At 41.4% G+C, this 23,799-nt stretch overlaps 2 protein-coding genes across 8 annotated transcripts in view; one reads left to right on the top strand and one right to left on the bottom strand.

Annotated features, from left to right (window-relative positions):
• Positions 1 to 1,883: 1,883 nt before the first annotated feature.
• LOC123983683 (pleckstrin homology domain-containing family A member 1-like) lies at positions 1,884 to 19,161 on the bottom strand. 7 transcript variants are annotated; one of them, XR_006828258.1, is made up of 14 exons: positions 19,067 to 19,161; positions 15,111 to 15,329; positions 14,127 to 14,183; positions 13,953 to 13,998; positions 11,455 to 11,552; positions 10,431 to 10,562; positions 9,691 to 9,831; positions 8,181 to 8,249; positions 7,492 to 7,556; positions 7,308 to 7,371; positions 7,048 to 7,137; positions 5,901 to 5,974; positions 4,033 to 4,305; positions 3,745 to 3,887 (listed from the first exon to the last, which is right to left on the bottom strand). XR_006828258.1 is itself a non-coding variant. In XM_046069947.1 (13 exons), exons 2-13 carry the CDS (start codon positions 15,249 to 15,251, stop codon positions 3,656 to 3,658), a joined length of 1,209 nt encoding a protein of 402 aa, XP_045925903.1. In that variant the 5' UTR covers positions 15,252 to 15,329; positions 19,067 to 19,161; the 3' UTR covers positions 3,518 to 3,655. The 7 variants fall into 7 exon arrangements, 5 of the variants coding, with proteins under 5 accessions (XP_045925899.1, XP_045925901.1, XP_045925900.1 ...); XM_046069947.1 differs by lacking the exon at positions 4,033 to 4,305 and having other exon boundaries at positions 3,518 to 3,887; XR_006828259.1 differs by lacking the exon at positions 5,901 to 5,974.
• Positions 18,961 to 23,799, top strand: part of LOC123984516 (phosphatase and actin regulator 1-like) — a 32,178-nt gene continuing 27,339 nt past the window's right edge. Inside the window, exons 1-2 of the mRNA XM_046071439.1 lie at positions 18,961 to 19,179; positions 21,201 to 21,515. Coding sequence (XP_045927395.1) covers positions 21,371 to 21,515 — 145 coding nt within the window. The 5' untranslated portion in view covers positions 18,961 to 19,179; positions 21,201 to 21,370. The remainder of the gene's footprint in view (positions 19,180 to 21,200; positions 21,516 to 23,799) is intronic.

Consider the following 23,799-nt stretch of genomic DNA (forward strand, 5'->3'; position numbering starts at 1 on the left):
TTCTGAGACAGGAAATTTGAGCAGTATGTCATTTTGACGCATAACGACACACACAGTCGACTCATCTAAGAATGAATGTAACTCATACAGCTGTAGTGAGACCTTGCAGCATCATCAGACCCATTTTGTGGCAATACCCATGGAGCACAAGGATGTCGGCGAGAAATGGTGGGAAAATCCACAGATGAAAACAACCTCATCTATAAGGAACACCCATTCTCCAACCAAGGCCAGAGAGCGTAACCAGGGATGGACGCCACTGAGGTCTGTGTGATCTCTCCACTCCAGTCTGCAATGATGATGTCTTGGCTGTGATGGAGGCCCTCAAGAATCCAAATGGGGCTCGTCTGAAGCCACACCAAAGTCTTGCATCCTCCAATAAGGAGCTGAGATGGACTGTGTGAAGATTGCGTAAAGAGAAGTACAGTATAGAGTCGGCCTAAATATTCACAGGCATGTTGTTTTTCCGTCTTTTCTATAAACCACTTGACACCATCCTTATCAACTCCCCACTGCCTACACAAGCGGTATCCACAATATAGTGACTGAAGCCCAGAATATGTCATAGCTCGTTATCTGATTAGAGGCGTTACATATTCAGTGTTGCTCCATGACCTCACTCTGTAAATGGATCTACACATGCTGTATGAAGCCAGACGCTGCATATTTAAAGAGCACCTCATTAAGAGCTGATGAGGGACACACATGACAGAACAAGCACACTGTATGTGCAGTGATGGAATGTAACTAAGTACATTTACTCAAGTACTGTAGCCTACTTAAGCATGAATTTGAGGTTCTTGTACTTCACTTTAATTTATTTTCATACTTTTCATTTTCAAACAATTCAGAGGGAAATATTGTACTTTGTTACTTGGCTTTAGTAGTAGAAGAAGATATACTTTATTAATCCCGCAAGGGGAAATTTAATGTTTTTTACACTCTGTTATTATTGTTGGTATTAGGACCCATATCAACAACACATGGGGAGAGGTCGGAGTGAGGGGGCTGCCACTCAGTGCTGCAGTTAGGGGTACAGGGGCTTGCACAAGGCCACCTTCGGCAGTGCCTATGAGGTTATCTGGCACCACTCCTCTCCAGCTACCAGTCCACACTCCATATATCTGGCCCGAGCTGGACTCAAACCGGCGACCCTCCAGTTCCCTGCCTAATTCTTAGAGAGCAAGGTCAGGGTTCAAAATTGAACTAAACGAGTTGGTGAAGTTGACATGCAATTCAATGCATTGAACATTAATTTTATTTTTTTTATGTGGTTTTCTATACATCATAATGTATGTATGTATTGTGCCCTAATTTTAACTACAGTAATAATATTCCATAAAAAGTCTTTGCAATTTGCAGACCACATGTGTATAAAAGATTATAACACAATCTATTTCACTTTAAAAGTTTGGGGAAGCTTGGTGGGTCCAGCCTACACTACATGTTTTTTTTTGCATGCTTACAGTAATTCAGATTCCTCTCCTGGTCAACGCTCTGAAGTGTCCCCACAGCATGCTGTGTTGTTGCTTTCATGTATTTTCTGTTGATGTTTTACGCTACTTTCATTCTTGCAGATAGTGTTTTGGACACCTGATTTCCATTCTGAAAACTTCATCCTACAGTTGATGAATGCATAACCAATGTACAGCACCATGTTTTCATTCAGTTCAAAGCATGTTCATGGGTGTGAGCCAGAGTGAAGTTTTTTCTCTCACCACGAGAGGGCAGAGGGAGCCTCAATGGGTGGACAAGCAGTTAGTTAAGCACTAAAGCAGGCCAAGAATGCCCACAAGGGTGAATTTCTTTCCTTTCCAGGCTTAATCTTTTACCGTCACAGACTAATTGTGCTCTGAGCACAAAACTGAGTGACACTCCTAGAGCATGAGCACATATTCAGTGTTTATTTCTTTCAAGTCATCCACATAATAAATACAGACAATTCAAACCAATTACACCAGACTGAGAAGGGGTGAAATAGCTCGACTCTGTTTGGCTGAAATGAAGCAGGCACTTTATAAAATTAGAGTGTATTATTTAGTAGACTACAGTTTTTTTACAGACATTTTTCAATAAAACAATGAGGCAACTGCCTCCTGCTGGGTTGGCAACACAGGTACAAGGAATACGATCAGGAAACATCTAAAAGCATATAAAAAATAAGTCTGCTCCACATAGCTCTTTTCTGCAAACACACAACGACCGTAGATAAAAACAGAACAGAAAAACAATCTAAGGAATTATTATGTTAACATGCAACAGAAGTGTGTGAGCTTGTTTTATTTTCTGTTCAACCATGATCCAAAATGTTTGCATGGCGTTCATACGGTATAATCATCTTCCAACCGCGGACTGCAGGTTTAGTTTCCTCATGTTATTACCCTGTAATGTTATTACTTATCTGTAAGTGACCCAGCCCTATTGGTGAAGTTTTTATTACTATGAATTACAAAATGTATACAAGCTGCTGTTCCTTTTTCCCCACGTCATCCAGTGTCACAAACGCCCACAAAGTCTGGCACGCTGAAATGAAGTTAGAGAAGAGGCTGATTCAGGTTGTGAAGTGATGCATGTGCTGCGGTAGCTTTCAAAGTTTGTTTTTCTTTTGTGCTTCTGCAGTCAAACTCTCACTTTACTGCCAGAGGTGGCTCAACTGTAAAAACTATTCACTGTAGATTTACATGCAAGCTACTTTAGCTCGTGGTCAACAACAGTGAGGACACCATTACACAAATGAGCAACTTAACCCTCCGATATATTTAAAAATAAAGAGAAATTTAAATCAAAAGACTGTTTAAAAAAAAACCAAAAAAAAAACATGGCTGCAATACATTTGGTCTTGCATTATCACACACACAAATATTTAAATTTGTACACATCTAGTCCTAGTCCAGAATCTTCAAATTATAATTTGCATTAGACTGAGGATTTGATCTCACACAACATTGGCTAACAATAGTAAACAAATCCAGAGTTACAAAAGTGAGTATGAATGAACCACGCAGTTCAGATTAGTAGATCAGAGATGCGATGGAAAGCCAGTCTTCAGTTTGAACTCTCTTTTTAGACAAGAGAAAATAGCTTGCACCCTTATTTTATCGGCACAAAGTGGTTTCGTCTTCCACCCAGAAATACCACTGAACGTGTCATTGTGCCTGTACAGGTTAAAATAAAGCTTTGTCACTGAATTCTAATCAGCACAAGTTAACTAAAATTAGTTTGACAACATCAACTCTCGGGAAATAAATACACGATTGTAAATGCGACGGCAGGCAGGCGGAGCGGTGTGGGTGAAGATCAGGTCGTCTTTGGCACACGAGTGCAGTTCAGTGGTGACCAAACTTTTTTTCTCTAGCACACTGACCGCATTGACGGAGAAGCTCAAAGGATCAAGTTTGTGATGTTGTAAGCCGTCATCCGCCTACAGCTTTGGTTTGAAAACCAATGCCTGCCCTTTTTAAAACACCTGTTTCCCTCTTCATCTGATCCAGATTTCATGTTTTAATGTCCAACTCAACGGCTCAGACCTCGCTCACTGGCAGGTCAGCGTCATCCAGGTCCAGGGGATGTTCAGGCATATGGGGCTCAAAGCTGCTCCGCCGGCGCCACGGTGACTCCTCAGAGTTTTTGATGGTGGTCACAGGCGGCTTGCAGGTCACTTTGCCAGGCGCGTCTCCTGCAGGGACAAGCGTGCTGGTGTGAGGCTGTGACTGGGCCTCGGCAGCAGGCTCATGAAGTGCTCGCTGTCCCACGCCAGGCTGCGAGCGTGCGCTGCACGTGACAGCAGCCCCCCGCTCTGGGTAGCATGGTGGCAAGGCAGATATGGGCGAGCGAGGGATGGGGGGACCCGCGGGGCTGCGGTAGAAAGTGGAATGGCTGACGTGTTCCTGCAGCAGAAACAGCAGGACACAGAGACAGTGTGAATTAGGGAAACAAGATGAGTGGTTGTTAGTAAGAAGAGTGAAATTCCGACATGTGTAGTTTATTTTGAGAAGAGCAATAGTGAGTTTCAGATTTGAAATTAACACCAACATGTGTGGCCTGATGCAGCTTTAGCAGAGTTGATACTGGAGGTTGCTGAAGAATGTAGCATTGCTAGAGAGTTGAGATGGTGGTAGTAGCAGTAGTAGCAGTAGTAGTAGTAGTAGTAGTAGTAGCAGTAGTAGCGGGAGTAGTGGTAGTAGTGACAGCAGGTTTTAGTTTTGGTAGTCTCAACAGGTTGCAGTGGAGGAGCAAAGTGCCTTAGGAAGCAGTGCTTGGCTGTTGCTCATTATTTCACAGCTTTTCATTGTCATATTTCAATCTCTGAAACACAAAACAGAAGCATGGGAAGAAAGAAAAAACACAGCAGTGAAAGCAAAAAGAGGTAGCCACAGAGCATGTTGGTAAGAAAAAATATCCCTGCTATAAAGACTTCAAGACAAATATCTTTGTCAACTTTAAGTATGCATTTTGACAGAGTGCCCCGCACGATGCTACAGGAGCATAGTGACACTCTGTGACTTTGTGGATTTATCTATGACAAGGTTCACAAGCCTGCCATCACTTAAGCATCACACGATTTAAGAATCAGTTACAGAACAGCACAAACATGTCTAAAAACAACTTGGGAGAGTGGCACATGTATTAAAAATATCCTTTATGCTGAATCCAAAGGTCAAAAATCAAGCTTATGCTGAATTTAAGGGGCCATCAGACAGATGGTCAGATCATTTACCACACTGAAGACTTGGAACATTGCCCGCAGTTCAGTCTAATAGCTTTTAAAAACCGAAATATTTGCATGCAAGTCCACACACAACTATAAAAACCAACTGTGACTCTTGACGTGTGGATTCGGCATTGGTGAGTCCTCATTTCAAAGCTGTTAAAATGTTCAACATTTAGCACACAAGTGGTATAGGAAGTCAACGTGGAAACAAGTATCTTATAATCGTGTGTATCGGAAAGAGAGAGAGAAAAAAAAAAAAAAACAACATACAGGCAGCGAACAGGAGGGAGGAGGAGAGACAAGCAGGATGTCACACATCTAAGACAGGTACACAGCTGCAGCAGACTGCAGAGATAACAAGAGCACGAAGGGAAGAGAAACAGAAGGTGTGAAAGACACATGTACCCAGTAATAAATACAGAGATAGAAATAGGCTTAAGGTATTAAATAAGATTGTCAGGTAGGTCATGCAGCGTGTTGTAGATTTGCAGATTGTATGTCTCTATTTTTTCTTTTTTTTTTTTTTACACTGAAGCATCATCATTAATGTTGACGACAGGTGAAAGCTGTGCAAGTGAAGCTATAAGGGAGGGAAGGAGGCGGTGACTGCAGGTTTTTCCGATGGTTAGATGGTCATATTCCAGCTGTTTAGAGTCATTCTGTCCCTGGGCAAAAATATTACTTTTTAGCATTTGAACGACTTGAGGTGGGCTTCATTTCAGTTGCCATGCTCGTGGCCACAGTCATCACATGCGAGAGAAGCTAAATCAAGCACACCTCAAGTCTTAATATTTCTGAAGCACGATTTATTTTTTTTAATTTTCCATGTTTAAATGGGAACAATCTGAGCGCACTGAATGAAATGGGCTCAAACTTTGAGCTGAGCTTTAAGTAACAGTGCAGCAAAAGACAAGATAAGCAAAGGAGGAGGAGAGAGTGGATGACAGAAGCAGCGAGGAAGAGGGCGTGAAGGGAGGAGCGCTTGTTGGGTTATCACAGCCATACTTAGGATGTGGTTGGCTCTTAGAAGAAAAAAATAAAAATAAAAAGGACCATCAGATGTGCCGTCAGATCTGATCTGCTCTCATGATGTCTACAACCACAAAGGGCCAGCCAGTGAGTGGGAAAAACAGTATTAAAAAAGGTGAACTTATAGTTTAAAAAGGGGGATTTAGACGAGCTGACATACGTGCTGCTGCACTCCCCGATTCGGGATGTATACCTCTGTATACAGGGGTTCGACAGCCGTCTGGCCTGCCGCATCTGCAACAACACAGTGCAAAGCAGTATTAGAGCAGATGGGCCGTCTACCCAGAGGGAGAGGGGGAGGTGGAGAGAATGTGACGAGGAAAGAAAAGGGGAAAAAGGAGGATAGAGAGAGGAGGCACAGGAGGCGAGAGAAAAACAAGCAGGAGAGAGAGAAAGAGAGAGAGAGACACACCGGAGGCAAGAAAGAGGGAACTGTAGAGAAACAAACAGCGCAGAGGTGTTGAAAATGATTCCAGTCTAACCAGCAGGGACCAGCTGCGGCAGAGGACACTCTCTCCTCTGCAGTCAGGATTATGGAGCTGCTCTACTTCCCTCTTCTCACCTGCCAAGTCTGGCTGCTAGTCTCTGTGCCTTTAAGCTTAAGCTGCTGATTAAACTATAGCAATTAACCGGTTCTAAAACTGAGTGTAGCCACACCGAACTGATGGTCTGTGTGAGTACACCAGTCCGTCATCATGTAGGTGGTGACAGGCTGATTACTTTGCGTACTGATGGCCCACTTTAGTTAAAACAGAACAGGGGCGCCTGGTGGCTCAGGGGTTAAGGTGCAACGTCCCCAGTTCACATCCAGCTGGGGGCCTTTGTTGCATGTCATTCCTCATCTCCCCCCATGACCCCCCCCCCCCCCGTACCGGGCTGCCGCTCAGGAGTTGGGAGCTACCAATGTAGACTACACAGAGCAGAATTTAGCTTCATGAATCATGTTTTCAGACTATACAACCACAACTACAGCTGGGCTTAATATTGTTCTAATACAATAATAAAGGCAGTCATAGAGAGAGATGAAGTCAAAAAGGATTTAAATTCATTTCTGCAGCAGGCAGCTGTGAGATCTTGTGATAGCAAGAAACTGCGAACAATAATGAATAAATGACACGAGTTAAACAACACAAATAAGTCTTGACTTTTCGTGTGAGTGATATCATTCAGTAAGTTCTTGTCAAGTTTTGGACATGCAAGATTAAGTCAAGTCTGAAGTCATATCCATTTCCACAGGTACATTTTAGGTCTCTATTTAAATCCATATTATGGTGACATTGTGCTGTACTGTAGTGCAAGGTACATACTGTGGCAGCAGACCTCCCAGGTCCCCGCTGGGCCACAATGGCCCCTGAGACGGCCTTTATCCAGCTGTGCATCTCCTCTGGGCTGTCTGCCTAGTGGAGACACAAATCAAAAAGGACAGTGAGCGACAGAGAGAGGAGAGCGGGACAGTACGGAAAATCAAAATGAGATAAGACTTATGGGAAGAAAAACAGGCTCTGAAGTCCGAGTGTGTGCACGGGAATCATCTGTACATTTCTTTTCCCACAGAAAAACATCCTACCTGTATGTAAAATGTCCTTGATGTGGTGACGACTTCAAACAGATTATCTCTCATCATAATGTCACTACAACAGAATTGGAAAACAAGTCAGACAGATTTATCTCATCTACATTTTTATCTAAAATCAAGAAAAAATAAACACATTTTTTTGCACAATGGGAAAACGCTGGGACATGTTAAATACCTCTGTTTGCACTCCTGGACTTTATGAACTTCCTTCAGAGGGATCATTCTAAGAGGCTCTTTCTCCTAAGGGCAAGCAAGAACATAGCTGTTTATAATATGTAAAGAAGCCAAAAGTTAATGACTTTAATACACTGGGTAAATAATACCATGTATATGTATATTACAAATTATTTTTCTGATATGGTGGATAAAACCAAAGCTGTCTTGCTGAGTTTTTTCTGCATCAAAGTAACAGAATACAGAGAAGTAAGAGACGGCAAACAAAAAAACCCCAATGGTTGTGACCTTCTTGACCCGGCCATTTGATACAGCAGACAGAGAGTCTGTGTCCTTGGAGCCTGTTGATAGCCAAATAGACAGATAAAGCTGTCAAATAAGGGCAGACCTGGACAAGGACGGTGTACGGGACATTCAGTATTGTCCTGAGACAGCCTGTTTGTATATGTGTGTGTGTACGTATGTATGTAAGAAAGGCCGGGGTGAGGGTGGAGGACAGGGGACAAGGCATGATAAGACATGTGAAGTAAAAGCACTAAATTCCACAGAACGCGATAAAACATGTTAGAACTCGGGACTGTGTGTTTGCTGTTACTCTGCTTCAGACTGTTGGGCTGAATCCAATCCACATGTATCATCAATAAAAAAAATACATTCCTTAAAGGCTTCACATAACTTAAAGTTAATTACCAAATCTGACTTGAAGTAACTCATTGAGTTTTCTTCCAGTAGGAAATATCGCCGCTTCCAGTTCCTCATCTGGGGGAGAAAGGGGAAAAGATGTTGTATAATTTCCAGGAAAAAAAAGATCGGTCACATTTGTTACAATAATGAAACCACAGTTTCAATGCTAGTTATAATGTAGTTCCTACATATTTTACCATGTCTATATATAGAGGGGGAAGTCCATTATCCGTGGGCATTTATAAAAGCACAGAATTGTGCACACTGGATAAGTTGCATTTTCATAATCGAATTACAGTGCGTCACAAAAGTGAGTACACCCCTCACATTTGTGTAAATATTTGATTATATCTTTTCATGTGACAACACTGAAGAAATGATACTTTGCTACAATGTAAAGTAGTGAGTGTACAGCTTATATAACTGTAAATTTGCTGTTCCCTCAAAATAACACATCACACAGCCATTAATGTCTAAACCGCTGGCAACAAAAGTGAGTACACCCCTAAGTGAAATTGTCCAAATTGGGCCCAATTAGCAATTTTTCCCTCCCCGGAGTCATGTGACTTGTTAATGTTACAAGGTCTCCGGTGCAAATGGGGAGCAGGTGTGTCAAATTTGGTGTTATAGCTCTCGCACTCCCTCATACTGGTCACTGGAAGTTCAACATGGCACCTCGTGGCAAAGAACTCTCTGAGGATCTGAAAAAAAATTGTTGCTCTACATAAAGATGGCCTAGGCTATAAGAAGATTGCCAAGACCCTGAAACTGGCAGCACGGTGGCGCAAACAGTTTGCTGAAGACAAGCAGACTAAGGGCATGGATTACTGGAACCATGTCCTGTGGTCTGATGAGACCAAGATAAACTTATTTGGTTCAGATGGTGTCAAGCGTGTGTGGCGGCAACCAGGTGAGGAGCACAAAGACAAGTGTGTCTTGCCTACAGTTGCATGAGTGCTGACAGCACTGGGGAGCTACAGTTCATTGAGGGAACTATGAATACCAACACGTACTGTGACATACTGAAGCAGAGCATGATCCCCTTCCCTTTGGAGACTGGGCCGCAGGGCAGTATTCCAACGTGACAACGACCCCAAACACACCTCCAAGATGAAAATGGAGTGGCCATGTCTCCAGACCTAAACCCTACTGAGCATCTATCTATCTATCTTATATCTAATCATATATCTGTCAAAATATGATGTGTACTCACTTTTGCGAGATACTGTATTTACCATAATGAAGCTGAAATCTCATCATCTCATTAGACTTTGCATTCTCTCCCATATCAGATGCTATATTTTTTTGTGTATGTCAAATAATTTGTAACTGTTCCACTAATCATGAATGGTGTTGCGTGTCCATTATGAGGCTTACTAAATGCCGCTGATTTATCAGAAAAGTGCGTTGCCAGTGATGCCCGCAACTGTCACATGCCTAATTTCTGAACGGTACCAGAAGGCCATGTGACACAAACACAACCCAACAGAAAATAAAGAGAGTGGCAGGTCCTCACCACAGCTCCCTGCTTGACGCAGTAGCCTGACTTGATGACTGTGTGCTCTTGAGTTGGCCTGCCCAGAAAGTACGGCAGCTGGCTGTGGGAGCGATGCATAGCCTCACGCTCTGCTCTGTCTGCACCATCGCCACCTTCATGCTTGAGGTGTACAGATAATATTGTAATTGCAAGTTCCAACAACATTTTAAAAAACGTACAAACATATCTGTTGTTATTGTAGATTCGACAACCACAAAATACATCAACATCATTACTATAAATGTTTTTTTAAATAATACAATTTCCCCTCAGATGTCAACATGAACACATATTGCTTGCAGTAATAGTTTCTAAGACCGCAACTAAGGACTATTTTCCTTATCAATGAATCTGTCAACATTTGGGGAAACTTTGGACGTTTTTGCTTGATAAATGACTAATCATTTTTTTCCTTTCGATGGACAAAACAATTAATCCTCTCTAACAGTTTTATGACTATATAAAAACAAGGACTGTAGGAGTACTGTTAAAATTCATAAGTATATTAAACGCTTATGTTTTTCAAAATAATATACACTTTGCTTACTTTCATTTAAGACAATATTACTACTTAAAATCCGTATGTAGCGTTCTGCCTACAGAGGGTTCATCTCTGTCACATCTTTGAATCTTATACATTTCTAAACATGTAACTAAGGAAATAACAGCGTGCTTATGAATATATACGCATGTATACGCAGCATGTGGGTCATGTTTACTTGTGTCTGGGTGACGATGGGGACTCCTCCAATGATCTCTGTTTTATAGGAGACTTGCTTCTTGGGCCCTACAACATCTGGTAAAGCCTTCTGGTTCTCAGCATTCTGCTGCCCATCAGACAACTTTGGCACCTTAGGAAAAGACACACACACACACACACACACACACACACACACACGGTTTGAGGACATTTTTAACTAAACAAACAGGCATTTTTGTAGAATTCAGCTGTCGGATGGAAAATCCCCCTTTCTTCCATACTTAAAGTATGTAACTTGCATGTATGCAGAAGTTGGCTAGCCTTTAACACATTTAATACCAATTTCCATTCTGAATAGTTAAAAGGTGGAGTACACAATTCTAACAATACACGTCTGCATGTCAATTCAGTAAATATTTCCTCATAGTCCGCTAGCTGTCAGCTCTGTGTGTGCGCTGAAATAAATCTGATGCTTGTACATAGCCCTGGCTCTGTAAACTATCACACTATTACTATACACAACACAATTTCAGCCAAAATTTGTGGTCGGGTAACGTTAAATGTCCTGCTCACGGACGTTCGCTGTCTGGAGCTGGTGTCCTGGCTCTGGGAACCACCCTGTCCTCTCTGCATGTTAACTTCACTGCAGCAACTGTAGCGCCAGTCTGCTAGCTAACCCACAACTCAGCTAACGTTAGTTGCATCACATGCAGTGTTGTTGTTCGCTCTACATCATGGTATTTGTCATGCTGTTGAACTTCTCCAGAATCACATACCATGCCTTTAAAGCTTCACGGAGAACAATGGAAAAAGTCCTTTATCCCAGCACTCAATACAACAATACAGCATCCTGTTAGTCATGCTCTGACTCACTCCTATCTAGTTTCATGACGGTCCACTCATTCATTTCCACAGAAGAGGAAGAAATAAAAAAAGTTTCTCCAAGTGATAAAACACAGGCCAAAAAGAAACAGCTGAATCAGGAATGGACTGTATGTCTTTTGTGTTTTTTGGCGCACATTGCATGCGTGTGTTTATCTCACAGTGATCTTGGTGGCTTTATTGAGAGCGTTGACCCAGTCCACGAGGTCCTGCTGGTCGTTGGCCTGCAGGAAGAACTTCCTCATCCCAGCATTGATGACTAATAGAACATAAAGAACAGCAGTGGGAAAAGTAGAAAGAGTGAAAGTAGATCCAGACCCCTTCACTCAGTCAGACCATATTGTCTGCACTACATTATCTGATTCATTCTGTGTTTGACATGAATCGCATGCAAATACGCACTACTAGAACAAATATATATTATGAGGTGGGTGTTGACTTTTGGCCTTTCTTGTAGAAAAAAATAAAAGAAAGTATGATCCACTGCCACAGATTTCTCTGCAAATGAAAAATAACTGAGCCAAGGGACTCTCCCACACACCAGCAGCACTCTCTTTCCATGTGGATGATGACCCAGCTACATTCAGCTGCCTCAGTCCGCCACCACCTACCCACTTCTAACCATAACGGAGGGGGGGAAAAAAGCCCACGTCTCCCAACGGCCAAATATTCTCACACATTTTCACACCCAAGCGAACATGAGAAAACCCCATTTTCAATCACAAAGAAATTTTTGGGTCAAATGCTGATTAGCTATGGATCAGGATTTAGGAGATGACAGAACCCAAGTCTCTCATTTTCTACCATAAATCCTTCAATTCTGCAACTCAAACCATCCTTGTGTCTCCTCTGTTTCCTTTCGCCACCATGTGAATAAATTACATGAAAGCTGGACTGGCAAATCTGGCAGGGGCGAGCTGCAAAAAGGCACTGCGAGCTCAAACTCTGTGGCACAATGAGGATCATTCTTTCTTGTTCTGTGTGTTTGGTCCAGCTCTTAAACACATGTGAGCCACCGCGCTCTCTTTTTTTTGTCCCCCCATTTCCCTGTAAATAAATCTGTGTGTTTGGTCTCATTCAGATGACAAGCATGAATAAAACAGTATTGACCTCAAAATCTGTCCACTGTATCTCTTAGGTACTGGAAAGACACGTGGGAGGAAGGGTATCAGATCTGACTCATAGTTACACATTATAAAACAATGTGTGTTGCTGAGAAATGTAGCCAGGCACCAAAGTTCACACAAATGCACCGCTCTTGATCTCTATCACCACTACACATAAGGTACAGGCCCACATCCATCGTCAAACACAGACTGCAACAGAGTCTCTGCTTTCTCACTGTAAAAAGATCTGCAAGTGTGACGGCCATAAGCAAACCTTTCTAAATACGTCTTCATCCTATGTTTCCTCTTAAGTTGCTACATGCAGGAAGAAGGGGGAGTAGCAGATATCGTAGATATCAGCAAAACATGTGGCACGCAAACGGCAGTTTAAAAATAACTTCATAGATCTCTGGATTGGGTTCTGATTAGGACGCAGGCTTCCTGTCGAGACCTCAATAAGGCAACTGGTGCACACATGCACACACAGTAGTCAACACACTAGTATTTCCTGCTATTGAAGCGGATGGAAGAGGAGGAGAAGGGCTAGTATACAATAATAGGGAATGGAGGTTTATTCCTAAATAACCTGATGGTGGTTCACATTTATGCAACATTTTCTGTTCCTGTCTTGACCACACAGGGTGAGACGTCAAGGACAAATATCGAAAGAGATAGTGCACTGAAGGTTAAGGTTCAGTATTTTAAACCAAAGCACAAGTTAGTCAGGACAGGAACGAGCAGATTTCAGTTAATAAATGTTTGATGGACTGTTTTTTTAATTAAATTAAATGATTGAATATGTGCATGTTTTGTTTGTATTACTGCAGACAGACTAAGTATTACTGCACAAGCTACCATTATTATGATATTTAGATTAATAGGAAAGTCGGATGAGCTAGATGCCACAGCAGGACTACAGGGAGGACAATTATAAAAAATAAAAATAAAAAACTAAACAGGACGGTTGGGAGGAATGTCTAATTGCAGAGCCTCTGAATTTATAACATTTAAAACTATGATTCGAGAAGACTTGCCAACACAACCATCACATTGATTAGGATTATGAAATCTGAAAGGCTCAAACAATCCTAAAATAGCTGATCACCAGCTGCTGTACCCTCCTGCATCTTTGTGTGTGTTGGCTAACAGACACTGTTGAACAAGGCGGCCTGGTCAACTGTGGAGAAAGTATGAGGAAAGCTTGACTAGGTTAAGAGGGCAGAGAAGGACATAAAACATTCCTCCCTTAAGTTATATTAAGTGTCCTCAGCTTAGTCAACGTGTAATGCTGAAGTATGCAAAGCACTGCAGGGACTTTTTGAAGTTGGATTACCATTTAATATGATAAATTCTGTCAATCATATTGCCCAAGACCTATTAGCTACAATATGCCAATATAGAGGGAAAAATGGATTTTAACTGTAGAAGAAATCAGTGAATTCTTTCCTACTAGGTCTATTTTTCTATGACCTTGCTGTAAACTATGAAATTAATATTTTAATTGTGAGACATGAATAACAGATAGTTAGTGATGATGATCAGTGTTTTCTTACCAAAGCAGAATTCTGCCTTAGGCCTCAACTTAGTGGCATCGCTGACCTAGAAAGGCAGGGACAAAGCTCACAACTGTTAGCTTCCCAGTTCAACCAAATACTGGAAATGGATTCTGTTTATAAATCTTATCATATTAGTGTCAGCTAGACATCAGAGGTAACATTTCTTCTTACCTTAGAGATGTAGGTGAGCTTGAGAGAGCCAACACAGTCAGCACCAATAGGCAGGTTCTGAGAGAATGGTAAAAAGAACAATGTATGCAAAAAGAAAAAGGAACCAAAAAAACTAACCATCCACTATTTTATAAAGGCTGGAGCCTTAGCTGTGGTGGGAGAGTGAAGCTCTGCAAAGCATGTTAATATTACAGAACAAGTACAGTATACTTTGAATGTACTTCGTGATAGTTAATTTCAGTTGCTGTGAAACACGGTGATCCAGATTTAACATCATTAAAATTTAAGCTCTTTCAAGCTATAAAAAGAAAGACTTTCTGAATTATTTAAAAATCTCTCCTGCGCTACATGATTTATGAATACTTCATGTAACAGCACACTTACAAATACAGCATCTGCAAACCAGCACGGTGTACAAACCAAGAGGAGGGTGACACTGTGATAACTGTGACCACGAAGGGTCACAGAGCAGAAAACGATCATCAGTGTGGTCACTGCAAACATCAGCACTCACTACATGGATTCATCCAGACGACTAGAAGAAATAAAAAATGCTAATCTCAGGTTTAGAGTTAAACTATGAGTTAATTCTATCCTCACTCTTACCAATTTACAAAAACGTCTGCTGATAGGTAACACACAAAACACACCATTAGCCCTGACCTACTCCCGTGCCTGTAATACATGCTTCCTGATTGCTGTCAACTAGAATTACATACACCACCTCTCCCATCCTGGTATGGCTGTCTGACAGTGGAACCATTTAGCCTGAACTTAGCTTTGCGTTTATAATGAATGAAGACAGCTTAGCTAGAAGTGGCCTGCAGTTAGCCTGCAAATACATGAGAGCTGATCATCCACGCTGATAACTAATGATAACTGATAACGTTAGCTGGCATGCAGTTGCCTGTGAATTGTCCGATTTTCCAGCAACAAATTACACAAAAGCTAAGAGCTAAGCTAACACAGCTCCTGTGTAGTTACCTGTGGGTTGTCCATGAACCACACCAAGCTCCCCTGCTGTGTGTCCAGAATGAAGTAACGACGCAGGAACTTGCCACTTCCCTCGTTCTCCTCTATGTCCAGGAAGCCGCAGATGCGGTTCTGTCGGTCCACGTAAGGCATCTCGCCACGGGGACATTCCCTGGCCTGTCGGGGCCGGGAGTGGAAAGGAGCGGGGGCAAGCGGGACTGGGAAGAATTCCTGGAGGACAGAAAGAAAAAAAAAAAAATTAAGAGTGGAAAGGGAGATGTGTGAGGAGGGAGGGAGTAAATGAGGGATTTCAGTTGTCTTTGTGGTGAGCCTTTACAGCATGTCCCGCTCCCTCTTTCTCTCTGTATCTACTGTATCTCTGCCACCTGGAGCTCACTAGACTGCCAGAGGATCATGTGACATGAACCACAACCCCGCCTTTATCCTTTATCACTCTCTCTCCCTCTTTTGCTCTCTCCGAGTCCTTCTTTTTTCTCTTGTAATACACTGTCACTCTCTCTCCTACCTCCTCCACACACACTGGCTTGCTCTCTTTCTTTCCTTTTCCCTCACCGACGTCTCCTCTCTCACTTTCTGTGCTATCTGCTCCAACTGCTCTCTCATCTGATTTGGCAAGCCTCTGGCCAGCCCCTTCTATCCCCTCCCTCGCTCCACAGCTGAGCACCCACTTGAGCACGGCCCAAGAAAAAAAGAAACAATGCCACAGAGCTCAGCCATGTTTAACACAAAGAAACAACAAACGCCCTCAGGCGCTGCGCGGGAAAGAACGTGCAACATTTAACCTGCTGAGGTGCAACACATCCCTGAAACCTACAGCTTGCTGGAAGTCAACAAAAAAAGTTAATGATTAAAGCTGCAGTAGGCAACATTGGAGAAAACCAGCAAGAGACAGCTAGATTTTGAAAGTATCCAACCAAAAAACATGCCACACCTCCCTTCAGGCCCCGCTCTGAAGCAACTCCCCCAAAGCACAGTTTCATGCACAATGAGTATACAGGCAGTGTGCACAGGTAGGCAGGTAGGCTAACAGATACCAGATTTTGTCATGTCAGAGCATTTGATTTTTTCATTGCTATTGGGATGTTAAGGGGAGTTTAAACACATATAACAATAATAAACTGCCCACCCCAGCTTTAAAGTACATCTGTTTTGTCCTACGAGTGTGGATGCACGCATGTCAATGTCAAACCCTGTGTGGGTGGGCACAGCATTACTGTAGGCATATTGTCACATTAGCCTGTTTAAGCTGCTGTCTTTTTGGACTGAGCCTAAAATATGTGATTGAGATGAGGGGAGATAAAGACGCTCTTTCTCCGGGACATTATGAGAACTGTGTGGGTGGATGGGGGCAAAGCGGGGACAAAAGGCCCAGTTGTTGTGCATGAAGTCAGAGCTGAGAGCATCTCAGTTAGCCCCTGCGTCTACCAGAGTCCCATTTGACACACAGGAACAAGGAAGGAGCAACACTGTCAGAGGCGACTATCTCAGCCCTACACAAACAGTGACTGTCATGTGAGAGCGAGGGAATCTCTGTCGAGTTCAGTGATTATGTAAATTAGGTACTGTGCACAAGTTCTTCTGCATGCATGCTCACGACACATTAGACACGATGCAAAAGAAAATCACAACAAGGTGAACAAGCAACCATGTAGACTATGTAGGCTTTTAATTTAATGAAATAAAGTAAAGTAAATTGGTGGTCTAGTTTTAAAGTTCTTGTGGAGGAAAATAGGTATGCTAACTATAGTTAGACCATACTGGATTTTTATGGTGATATCTGAGAGTTTTAAAAATCTGATGGCAACAATATTCATTTTTTTAACATAAAAACCAAACATAAAACATTTTCAATATGGATCACTTATGTTTTTTTCTTTAAAGAATTGTTACCAAGATGTGTACCACGCAGGACATTATCAATATTTTTATCATAACAATGTCGCTCACAGAGAATTGTCACCTGAATCTGCAGCTCCACTCAGATTCACAGAGCTTTATCGTGAGTTTCAACTCATTGTTTAGCTATCCGGCTGTAACTTTACTGCTTTGGTTCACTCTCACAGTGTCGTTTTCTGTCACAGCAGGCAGCTGTTTTCAGGAAAAACAAAAAAGAGCTTTGAATACCTACTTTACACTACCTGCCAAAACAGCGGCAAACAGTAAACAGCAGACAGACAATGTTTGCGACTAGCAGCTGAACATGGTGGAGCGTTTAACAGCTGAAGAGACACATATTTCCCTCAGGAGACCAAAAACAGAGCTATAAGAGAGGGAATATTCGACTTACCAACAGCTGGCAAGAAATATGACTCCAAATCACTGCAAATGTTGTTCTGTGATTTTGTCCCAGGGTCCCTCATGTCATAGGATTTTTGCTTTGAGTTGTTTTATTACAGAAAGTGTTTGAAATCCATGACCAAAATAGTGATACATTCTGCCATTGTGTTACTTATGGGTGGAACTATAGAATTGTGTTTAATATTTTGAGTTTTAAAAGTGCCTTGCTTTTCTTTAAATTACAATATCATCCATATGCTGGGGACCCCCAGAACCCCCCTCAACGACCCCACTTTGAGAACCACCAATCTAGACGTATATTTGGCATTTCTGTACAGCGATTTGCAAATACCTATATTGGCCTGACTGATATTTTGATCTAACAATTCACAAGACGTGGATGTCTAAAACTCAACAAATTCCTGCTAGAGCAACCTCAGATTGGATGGATACTAACAAAATGCTAGCGAGAAGCAGATGACCGCACATACAAGCAAGTATAAAGTTCAAACTCCGAAGAAGGCTGGATAGCGCTGTGTGATATTACTTGACTTCTTTCTAGGTCAAACATACCCATGGTAAATTAACTCTTTATGTTTGCTGAAAGGCTTCTGTCCTCATCACATGGCTGCCAACTGGTCACACATCACAACTCATAAAACAGTAGGAAGGACCAGCTAGATAGCCAGGGATAGCCAATATTTATATTCCCCTTTCATGATCTTAGACCACTACTGCATCAGTCACACAACAAAGCTATGTTGTTCCTACCACATATGAGCTAAGTTACACATAGCAAATCTTGGCAGTGAGGAAATAATTTTTTTTTTGTTCACTACAGTCACAGTTAGTCAGAAAGACCAATGAAAGAAATCATCTGAGAGAAAAAGCATTGACGTACAAACGCTGGTGGACCAGAGGCAATCTAGAGAAAGGGCTGGGACTTAATTGCCTCACTTCAGGTCAAAGGTGGGACAGGTCATTCCGGTTCAGCTGAAAAGAGTAATTTCTGGTCAGAGTCTGGCTCTGAAAGCACGTTAAGGCCACGTTAAGGTCTGACAGGGCTTTGGCCTTCACAATCACTCAGGCACTACCACAGCCATATGCTAGTTTAGGTTTTTGTATTACCAGAGCAGGACAAAAAGAGGACGCTCACTAGGAATGGTGACTAGTAACGTTGGCTGTCTTCAGTTACTACAACAAAAGGAATTACTAGCCAAAGAGCTTCCAAACTACACTGAGGATAACGTAAATAAAAGACCGTTGACGTTACGTTCACCAACATCTAACGTCCGACTTCCACAACACTTGTGTTAGCAGCACCAGCGACTCTGGCTCGTTGGCCTGAAGTTATCTGGGAGACATGGCTCAGGTTAGCTTGCTATTAGCAGCTACTTGACGCCAAAAACCGTGTGCAACGATTCACAAAACATCCAACATAATTATAATAATTTCCCACCTAAAAACTATCCATCCTGTGTTGTTGTATCTGCTACAAACAAGAGCGCGTTCCTGGCTAATTTTAGCTGACGTTCTGGCAAAGAAGTTTTGTCATACACGGTAATCTAGCTAACATTGGCGACTCGTCTTAGACTGGCTCCAAAAAATATAACTGGCAACTTTAGATGTATCAAACAACAACGCTTTCTTAGTGTTGCGAGTCACCTTACCCGAGCCTTCCCTTCTGTAAATGCTGCACTCTGCGGCCGCTGGTCTCGGTGTTGTCTGGTCGGTCTGCCTCAGCCCATCTCCACTGATCCAGGACAGAGCCCTGCCGCTGGTGGTGAGTGTGGAGCATAGATTGTGTCTAATGAAGATGATCACTCAGTAGGAAAAACCCGAAAAATAAAGGGATCAAAATGGCGAGGGAAACTTAACGACCCACTACAGGAGCTTGGTCCCAAATGTTTGCCAAAGATATGGATACAAAATTCAAACCGTGAGTGACAAATACATAAAATAACAAGCTACATTGAGAATTGTTTCACAGATAATATGGACTACTACTACCACTACTTAATATATAAGTTTTCACTAACAGGCCTATAGTGCAAAGAAGACTAAATATGCTGCTAAGGGTAGTGTGATGCAGTCATGTAGTCTATGCATGTGTTTAATTGCAAACATGACTTTGTGAAACATATTGAGGAAAGATGCTCACTATGGATTATGCTGCAGAAATGTTTTGGGCATATTCGCTTTTTCAACTGAAACTACCAGCCAGCAAAGTCAGTGCCGAATATCAGTTCATACAAGCAGAAATTCTGCTACAGGCTCAGCCATATTATTAATAGTGGTGAAAAGTAACTATGTACATTTATGCTACTTAAATACTTATGTAACTTACACTAAATGCTACTTTATACTTTGACTCCAAATATTTTAGCAGCAAATATCGTACTTTGTACTTACTACATTTATTTGATGCTACTTAAATACTTATGTAACTTACACTAAATGCTACTTTATACTTTGACTCCAAATATTTTAGCAGCAAATATCATACTTTGTACTTACTACATTTATTTGATAACTGTAGTTACTAGTTACTTTGCAGATTTAGATAAATACAATAGAAATAAACTAATACATTATGACATATTATTATAGGTTAGGCTACCCAACATCATATAACGTGAAATTAGCTCCACCTTTACCAACTGCATTAATGCATCACTAATTAAAATCCAATAATATAGGCTAATATATGATTATGAAATGAGCTGTTCTACATAATGAGTACTTTTATTTTTGGTACTTATGTGATCTAATACTTTTATACTTTTAATAATAATAATTATAATAATAATAATAATAATAATGATAATACATTTTATTTCTATAGCGCTTTTCAAGACAATGAAAGACATTTTACAGTAAAACCAGAAGTTATGTCCATTTATATAAACTTAATAATTACCTAAATGCTGGAATGCTTTTACACTTTTTCTGTACAAAGGTAAAATATTTGAATACTTCTTCCATTTTTGGGATAAAAGCATTTTTTTTGTTGTTGTTGATAAATGCAATGTAGGCTAATGAAGTGTGGTGTGAAGCTATATGATAGTTAAGCTATTAGCCTACATTTTAAAAAAGACAGTAGTTCTGGATGTTAACACCTGTTTCATATTGATTGTAATCTGCTCCATTCAACCATCTTTTTAAAGCTTTACCTATGAAATATTTTCTAGTTCTAGTTCCCGGAAAAGGAGATCGGAGTGAGAGCTCTTTGCTGTTATCACCTCTGGGTGTAAAGTGAGACAAGCGTTGGGTGTCAACACATGGAAAGCAGAATAACTACACCAGAGTGGAGATTTAGCGACACCTAATGTTTAAAAGCTGCTACTAGGTCTGTCTCTTTTCTGTGACGTTACTGGCCTAACATTAATTTGGTAATCTTTACTTCCCCACAGATAAAAGGCAAACGCAATTATTGAACGCTTCGATAAATGTGCTGTTTTCTCGGGGAACAGCTGAAGACGTCCTCACTTCCTGAAAATAATGCTTAGACATTTATTAAAACAACCGCATCAGAGTTCCAGGATATAGGAAAGATGTAGGCCTATTTAAATATTCATGCAATGTGAGGCAAATACAGCCAAGGCACACCTTACATAGCCTAGGCCTACAAAGTATTACCAGCACTGGGCTATTAATAAAAAGGATAGGCCTGTTATTACAGCGTATCAGCCAATGTGACGTTTAGCCTTCACTTAAAAAAGCAAATTATCTGTCACAAGTCTTACTCACTTAGTAGTCTGATCACATTTCAAACAGTAATTATATGAGCAATTTGTCTTTCAGAGGCGATGGGCGTTAACACACACGCACTGCACACACTTCTGTCTGCTGCAGGAGAAAAAGTTTGAGTGAGTGTCAGCGGGCGGGCTGCTGATGTTGGCGAGCTTTCTTCACGTCTTTGTCACTGCGAGTCTGTGAACTTTCTCTTCTGCGGGCTGACAGAGGAGGCGACCATGGAAGAGGAGGGGGACAGCCACCCGGAGTTGAGGCATTTTCCTTCGCTGTGGTCTCTCTCCAGGTCCCGCTCCAAGAGTGACGGCTCCGGATTTCGAGGATTTCGCTACAGGGTGCTGTTTAGGCTCCGGGGAGCCCACTCAGGTAGGACGAGCTGTACCGTTTCCCCCAACAACTGTAGGCTACAACTAAGGCAACCTATAAAACGTAATGGTATGGAAAAGAGTAAACAAATTAACCATATGAAGCTGTTTTATTCATTTAAATTAGTTAATATTCAGCTGAGACATGCCTCTTGTCTTTCATCCTCAATATAAAATGACTCTCTTTTCTTTTGGTATTTCAAGTTATACCAGTTGCTGTTGGCCAGACAGCATCTCTATATGACTAATGGAGCAGCAGTGGCTTCCTGCTTCACACAGAAAAACTCCTCTCAGTTTTGCTCTGGATACCTCAAATAAGCAAACACACAAACTTTCTTTCTGTCTTAATTCCTTTCCCTCTCTCTCTCTCTTTCTTTCTTTCCTAACTGTACAGCACCTATACTGTTTTGTCCCTCTTTCATGATTTATTTCTGTACAACACACAGTGGATGCACAAAGTAGTACATCACCAGGACAAAGGAAAAGGCTGCTTCCAATGAGTAAATAGTGTGCAATCAATAATTCAGTGTCTTATATTTGTAATCAGTTTGCAGCAATGTTTATTCATTAGTTTTTACCTTTGACACAAAGGGGTTTTTCTGAAGATTAAGTGTCAGAAAGGTGTAGACTTTGGAACATGAGGGCCAAGGGGAGGGGATGCGACCTTTTCACAGGCGGTGTAAGACCTTAGCCAAAGTGTTAACCAGCTATGTGTCCTCTGTGTCTTACTTAAATGTCAGTGTCACAGTTTTGCCGCCTGAAGCCTTTGGCTGTTGAGCCCTGACAGGCTTATGTATCGTTTCAGTGGTTGGAACCACTTCCTATCAGCCGTCTTCGCTCAGAAGTAAGCTTGCAGCGGTGCTCACTGCCCGTTTTACACGCCTACACCTCTGATATAGGCAAAGCATGAAGTTTATTAATATAGTGTTTTGCAGGAGGGCTGTCTTGTTCTGCAGTCTTATAACATTATAGTGATACTTATTGTGCTTATCTTCAGCTGCCACAGGAAGTGTTGTGTTTATGGTTACATTATTACAGGAAACAATCATGAAGTGGAGCATTTAGGAATTTAGATGTCCAAAGTTGTCCAGTTTGGATTTTGAGTTTGATTGTTTGAGCTGTCTAACAGTAACTTGGCTTAGAACGGATAGTTAGATTATTCATATACAATCCATCACATTATCTGTTTTTTGATCATAGTTTTATGAATGATTGTATTGTGTTGTAATGTGCAGTAAAATGAACTATCTGTAGATCAAGCAACAGGGGGAGTTAATCAACCTTTTTTACAGAGATCCTAAAAAACCCAAGTGCATCACCTCACACTTATGGTGACATTACAGTTTTCACATTCATTCAAAAGCAGTCAAATATGGACTGAGGGGGAGCGTGCTGGGTTTGCTTTGCTGAAATGTAGGTAAGAACTGACGTGAAGATCTAAACCACAAATGGCACAAACAGTATTTCTCCCTGAAAACATATTCATATGAATTACAGCACTCTTTTTAGTTGACCCTGCTGATGAGAAATTTCTCTTGCCCAGAGAAAAATGCTCCTGTGGGGAATATTACTAGAATTAATGGCAGAAGGGAGGGATGTCTTTTTAATGGCCATGTAGTTTGACTGAAAAGAAAATACAGCCCACGGACCTGAGAACGTGCAAGTTAACAGGAAGCATATAAAGTAGGTCATTTAGGTCAAAAGGGCTCTCAGAATTGTTTGAACATCAAAAATCCTTCCCCACTCCAATAGTTTAGCTATGCTTTTAAACAGACTTGTGGTAGCAGTAGTCTCTCCTCTATAACTATATATAAAGAATTACAAGTTCTTTAGGTGATTTTAAAAGCAGTTCTTGCTTGCTTGAAATTTGTACCGATTCCCACCACATTACTGGGTACGGCACAGCAAATCTCACCAAGACATCAGCAGTTATGACACAAAGGTTCATAAAGTAGGATATTCCACCCTCAAATGTACTCAAATCAAATAATGTTTTCAAAACTTGAAAGACCGTTGATATTTCTAGTCCACGTTTTACGGTTTGAAAAAGTCTCTCTTACTCTATCGCTATCTCAAATCTGCTGAGGAAGATCATGTGACATGCACGAAAGCTCCAGAGTGGACAAGTTTTTGTCAAATAAAAGACATTGACAGTTCTTTAGGCATCCAAAACAACATCCAAGACCCAGTTAAATAGCCAAATATGCGTTAAGTAAGTAAAAAGATGGTGATGGGGGAAAAAGATGGGGGAGGGGTCTGTTTATGATCATGTGTAGGCTGAGCTG

This window comes from Micropterus dolomieu, linkage group LG15, assembly GCF_021292245.1.
Source record: "Micropterus dolomieu isolate WLL.071019.BEF.003 ecotype Adirondacks linkage group LG15, ASM2129224v1, whole genome shotgun sequence".
NCBI classification, from domain to species: Eukaryota; Metazoa; Chordata; class Actinopteri; order Centrarchiformes; family Centrarchidae; genus Micropterus; species Micropterus dolomieu.

Excerpts from the sequence above, each read along its gene's own strand:
- LOC123983683 (XM_046069943.1), bottom strand. The coding sequence starts at position 15,251 with ATGCCTTACGTGGACCGACAGAACCGCATCTGCGGCTTCCTGGACATA. Across the intron at positions 10,563-11,454 it reads ATAAAGCCACCAAGATCACT|GTGCCAAAGTTGTCTGATGG; the intron begins GTGAGATAAACA and ends TCTTTTCCTAAG. Across the intron at positions 7,138-7,307 it reads CAAGGACATTTTACATACAG|GCAGACAGCCCAGAGGAGAT; the intron begins GTAGGATGTTTT and ends TGTCTCCACTAG.